The sequence below is a fragment of the Schistocerca piceifrons genome, chromosome 6 (assembly GCF_021461385.2).
Source record: "Schistocerca piceifrons isolate TAMUIC-IGC-003096 chromosome 6, iqSchPice1.1, whole genome shotgun sequence".
NCBI classification, from domain to species: domain Eukaryota; kingdom Metazoa; phylum Arthropoda; class Insecta; order Orthoptera; family Acrididae; genus Schistocerca; species Schistocerca piceifrons.
Window position 1 is genome coordinate 592,428,543 of NC_060143.1, and position 6,000 is coordinate 592,434,542.

At 39.6% G+C, this 6,000-nt stretch overlaps 1 protein-coding gene across 1 annotated transcript in view; it reads left to right on the top strand.

Annotated features, from left to right (window-relative positions):
• LOC124802455 (heat shock 70 kDa protein cognate 5) overlaps window positions 1-2,909 on the top strand; it is an 88,224-nt gene extending 85,315 nt beyond the window's left edge. The window contains exon 14 of the mRNA XM_047263240.1: window positions 2,401-2,909. Within this exon, the coding sequence (XP_047119196.1) occupies window positions 2,401-2,496 (96 nt within the window). The 3' untranslated portion in view covers window positions 2,497-2,909. The remainder of the gene's footprint in view (window positions 1-2,400) is intronic.
• The last annotated feature ends 3,091 nt before the right edge of the window (window positions 2,910-6,000 follow it).

Below are 6,000 nucleotides of genomic sequence, written 5' to 3' on the forward strand. Positions count from 1 at the left end.
CAACGTGAGTTTACTATCATGCTCCTCAAACCATTGCAGCACGAATTTGGCCTTGTAACATGGACAGTTATCCTGCTGGAAGGTGCCACTGCTTTTGGGGAAGACATAAAGTGTGAGGGGTAACAAGTAGTCCCTGATAATGTTCATAGTCCACAGCTCTCATGGTGCCTTAGATTACTACTGCACGTCCCTTGGAAGCCCAGGTGAATGTACCCCATAACGTAATACTGCTCCCACTGGCCTGAGTGTGTGGCGCACTGAATGTTTTGAGCAGCCATTTGCATGAATCATGGTATATCTGAACACAAGCATCAACCAGTTTTAGCAATAAACTGGATTCATCTGACCAGGCGACATGATTCCATTGATCTGTGAGCCAGTTTCTATGAGCTCCTGCCCACTGTAATGACAATTTGCCCTCAGTGCCAGCAGGCAGTATACAACCTTGCAGTGGACAATGGTCATAATGTTTTGGCTCATCAGTGTAGCCTTAAGTAAATATTTACAAATATTGGCACTGGGTGCATACCAAAAAATTGTATCATGGACAAGAATTCCAGCCTGTTAAAGAAATGTTCCAGCAGCAAATGGGCTGTGATCAGTTACCCCCCCCCCTTTTTTTTATTTCCTAGTAAGGAAAGTGTGTGACCTTGAACACTCAGAACTGTATGAAAATGTGCTTACAACATAAATTGGTGATCCTAAAAACAATGACAAGAACCATTTGCATGCGAGCTGCTCATCTTACCACAAGAGACGTTCAAATGATCACCAATTTGAGATCTGAGATAGAGAATTTTGTGACATGAAGAAGCAAAATATGGATATAATTAGGACCATAAACACATGTTTCAATGTCATGACTTATTGCTGTAGATCCCTCAGTTTAAAATGATTACAATATAGGAACAGCAAAATTTTTCTGCTGATCGCATAGTGTTGTACCATGATTGTTGGGATGATGAGTTTATATTCTTAATACATTTCTGAACATAACACTGAATGTGTCTACTCATTATGTTATACATTCGTCTTTATGTAATTATCCTAAGACAATACACACTGTACAGGGCTACTATTTTAATGATTCATTCATTTTCAAAGTTCTGTATTCCCCAAGGTGTTACGTGTACAAATATGGTTGATGTCCAAATAAAACTGTAAACTCACGGAGTTCGCATTGTGCCTACCAGTTGGCATTGACAAAATTGTGACAAAGCAAAAAGTTTTTGTGTTGGAATATGCAAGATGTTTTTTACAACAGTGTAGAATGTTTTCAGAAAGAATCATGGACAAGAACCATCATGTAAACAGAGCACTGTGTTGGTATCAAGAATTTAGGGGCACTGGTTGTCCCTGTAATTATAAAAGTACCAGTTGACAAAGTCTTCCAAATGCTATCTCTTTAGAGGATGAAGTAAAGCTTTTTATGCAGTCCAGTCAACAGTATATGCAAGTCACAAACTTGGAGTACAGCAGCAAACCATGGGGAAGATTTTACGGCGGTAGTTACATTGCAAGTGTGGTCTGCAGCTTGTACAGCAATTAAAACTTGAAGAGTAAGGCCTGCACCTTCAATTTTCCATCGCAATGCAGGAAAGAGGATGAACATTTCACCTCCAAGCTAATGTTTGTGACAAAGCAACCTTCCGTTTACCTGGAAAGCCCCACAAAATTAAGGTGAACGAATTAGATTTGTCAAAGGTTAGTGATTTCTGTACCACGTAACAGAGAAGGTATATAGGCAGTGTTTCTTCTATGAGAAGTTTAATAGGTACCTCTTAACCTGATGTAATGCAGCTCTGGTTGTTTCTACAACTGACTGCCAATTCCAATAATTACATCTTCCAACAAGACAGGGCAGACCCTCATCAGAGCATTCAGTGTTTGTCACCACCTAAACAACAAACTTCAGCATCACTGAATTGATTTAGTAATAAAGATTATGTGGCTCTGTTCTCTTGGCTCCCCAAAACGCCTTGTGATTTTTTCCTTTGGAGGTCCATTAAGGACCAAGTTCCTGTATCTCCATTGCCTAGAACACTGGAACAGCTTTGAGAATGCAACAGTGCTGCTGTGATGACCATTGACAAGATGTTGCTACATAAGGTATGGAGCAATCATGAGTACCGCATAAACATGTTATGAGACCTGAGAAGCATTCGCAGAACATGTGAAGAGTGCCAGTTGTAAACTGGGGGAGTTTACGGTTCTGTTCGTGCACCAAATCATATTTGTACACATCCTACTTTGGAGAGAAAACTAATTGCTTACAAGTTCTAATATATGGGTGTGAAAGTTGGGACAATTCGTCTGGTGGTGGTAACAATAATAATAATAATAATAATAATAATAATAATAATAAATAGCCTATAACCTGTTCTTCTCACCTCCCCTCAGATGGCTGCAGAGAGGGACTCCTCCAGTACTGGAAGTAGTGGCAGCAGTGCAGATAAACCTGAAGAAGAAGAGAAAAAAGCGAAGAAAGAAGAATAGAAACAAATCGATATTCCATTGCATTAGCAAAATATAGTGCAGCTTTCTGCTTGGGAAGCAGAATCTCTGTACATAAACTGCTGTAGGTGTACAGTGGGCCACTGACTCCAGTGCTTGAACGTTACGGACAGTGTACATAAGATAAATTTCATGGTCGCATATTCACTCATGGAGTCACTGAAAATGTGTACAAACTGTGTGTGTGTGTTTGTGTGTGTGTGTGTTTGTGTGTGTGTGTGTGTGTGTGTGTGTGTGTGTGTGTGTCAAGAGAGATTTTTGTTAATGAGTTACTATCATTGAAACATTTGCAACTGCTGTAGATGTAATGTTGTATTTTAAACAGAGCTTAAGTTTTGTTGAGCTGTTTATTCCTGTAACAGTGTAAACATATTAAAGATTTTTTTTTATTTCTATCTTGGTCAGTTTTTATTAACATGTGTTAACGTTTCATTCCTGGTTCCTTTTTCAGAGGTATTTTGTTACTGAATTGTTACCCATTTATATCCAGCAGTTAGCCTACATTGAATCTTAGTTACATTTGGATCAGAATAAAAAAAATGAGTGACAGCTACTTGTTTCGTAGATAGCAACTAACTGGAGAATGAGTGTAGCTGCACCTTCTTTTTTGTTCATGGGTGTCATATCTTGCTGCTACCTCAGATGCCAGTTGCCACAGTCAGTTTGCAGATGACATTTCTGGCTGGTAACATAACAGTTGTTGTTTGTTCTCATTGTTTACATTTTCTCTGTGCAGTATGTTTATTTTGAACTGAATGTCTTAAACTAGTTGTGAAAGGGTGCAGGAAAGTGAAAAATATTTCCACTCTTCTAAGTAAACCCATTAGTGCAAGTTAATGGACAACGTGTGAATTTATCGAGATAAGAAAGGCCAGGCTTTTTGTACCACAGCTGTATTGTTCGGGCAGACAAACTGTAACTGACATCACTGCCCCCTTCTGTGCCCGACTGTCAGTAATTTTGTTAATGTAATTGAGCTATTGACAGTTTGAAAAGGTTTTTTTTTTCCACCTCCTTCGTTCTCTGATTATAACACAGACCTATAAAGACAAAAGTTGAATGGCAGATGAATGCTCCTAGATTTCCAAGAACTAGGTATTGCTTGTATTTTATCCCTGCCACCTTCAGAATTAAAAAGAGTGTATTTCAGTCAACAGACTCAATAACTTTCTCTGAATCTATAGATTTTAATGATTACAGATAGAACATCGCCTATTCTAAGAGCTTACTGACCTGAACATTACTGGACTATCAGTTTAAAAAGCCATGGTAGCATAACACTGACACACAATTACAGAAGACTGGAAAAACTTGTAGATACTGATGTTAGGAAAGATACATTTGGATTGCAAAGAAGTGTGGTTACATGAGGCAATGCTGACCAAAAGACTTATGTTAGAAGAGAGCAAACACACAGTTATGGTATTTGTTGGTTTAGAAAAAGCATTTGTGACAACATTGACTGGAATATACTCTGAATCGACAAGAGGTCCCCGTGATGGAATTGAGTTTTTTAAAGTATCTATACATTAATGTTGGTTAGGGTCCCAGGTATCTCACCTTGCAGCCATTCACCCTGATGATCCATCATTTGCAAGTTATTGATGGAAAAAATTTCATAATTATGTGAAACTTCAATAATTACGAGGGCAGTTCAATAAGTAATGCAACACATTTTTTTTCTCGGCCAATTTTGGTTGAAAAAACCGGAAATTTCTTGTGGAATATTTTCAAACATTCCCACTTCGTCTCGTATAGTTTCATTGACTTCCGACAGGTGGCAGTGCTGTACGGAGCTGTTAAAATGGGGTCTGTAACGGATGTGCGTTGCAAACAACGGGCAGTGATCGAGTTTCTTTTGGCAGAAAACCAGGGCATCTCAGATATTCATAGGCACTTGCAGAATGTCTACGGTGATCTGGCAGTGGACAAAAGCACGGTGAGTCGTTGGGCAAAGCGTGTGTCATCATCGCCGCAAGGTCAAGCAAGACTGTCTGATTTCCCGCGTGCGGGCCGGCCGTGCACAGCTGTGACTCCTGCAATGGCGGAGCGTGCGAACACACTCGTTCGAGATAATCGACGGATCACCATCAAACAACTCAGTGCTCAACTTGACATCTCTGTTGGTAGTGCTGTCACAATTGTTCACCAGTTGGGATATTCAAAGGTTTGTTCCCGCTGGGTCCCTCGTTGTCTAACCGAACACCATAAAGAGCAAAGGAGAACCATCTGTGCGGAATTGCTTGCTCGTCATGAGGCTGAGGGTGACAATTTCTTGTCAAAGATTGTTACAGGCGATGAAACATGGGTTCATGACTTCGAACCTGAAACATAATGGCAATCAATGGAGTGGCGCCACACCCACTCCCCTACCAAGAAAAAGTTTAAAGCCATACCCTCAGCCGGTAAAGTCATGGTTACAGTCTTCTGGGACGCTGAAGGGGCTATTCTGTTCGATGTCCTTCCCCATGGTCAAACGATCAACTCTGAAGTGTATTGTGCTACTCTTCAGAAATTGAAGAAACGACTTCAGCGTGTTCGTAGGCACAAAACTCAGAATGAACTTCTCCTTCTTCATGACAACGCAAGACCTCACACAAGTCTTCGCACCCGAGAGCAGCTCACAAAACTTCAGTGGACTGTTCTTCCTCATGCACCCTACAGCCCCGATCTCGCACTGTCGGATTTCCATATGTTTGGCCCAATGAAGGACGCAATCCGTGGGACGCACTACGCGGATGATGAAGTTATTGATGCAGTACGACGTTGGCTCCGACATCGACCAGTGGAATGGTACCGTGCAGGCATACAGGCCCTCATTTCAAGGTGGCGTAAGGCCGTAGCACTGAATGGAGATTACGTTGGAAAAATAGTGTTGTGTAGCTAAAAGATTGGGGAATAACCTGGTGTATTTCAATGTTGAATAAAACAACCCCTGTTTCAGAAAAAAAATGTGTTGCATTGCTTATTGAACTGCCCTCGTATAAAGGCATTTTGGTGGAGTGGTTAGCATAAGTGTGTGATGTGTAAAATATGGTGGGTTCAAATCTCGTAAGCTGCTTTTGAATTTATTTTTATATTTTTACCAAAATGCCTTTGATTGTTGTTCGTATTCAAATAGTTGGTTTATAATTTTTTGTCATGTCATTTGAGTCACTATATTGTTTTCATTTGCTTTCATCTTTTTTCTTCCTATCACTTTTTTTTATTTGGAGTCTTTGTGCAAATGGTTTTTTTATTGTGTGCATTTTAGTTTCTTCCATTTGATCATCTTATATGTTTGTCCATATTATTGAATTTATTATTTCTATTCCTGACTTTGCGTGAATATCATTTTAAATATTGTCCTTTCTTTTGTTTACATCTTCATCTGCATTATTTTGATGATAGTGCAAGAAGAATTTTGTTGTAATTGTTTGTGTGACAATTATCATCCAAAAAATGTGCATCTTGTCAGCAACAAAAAATACATTTTGACACCATTGC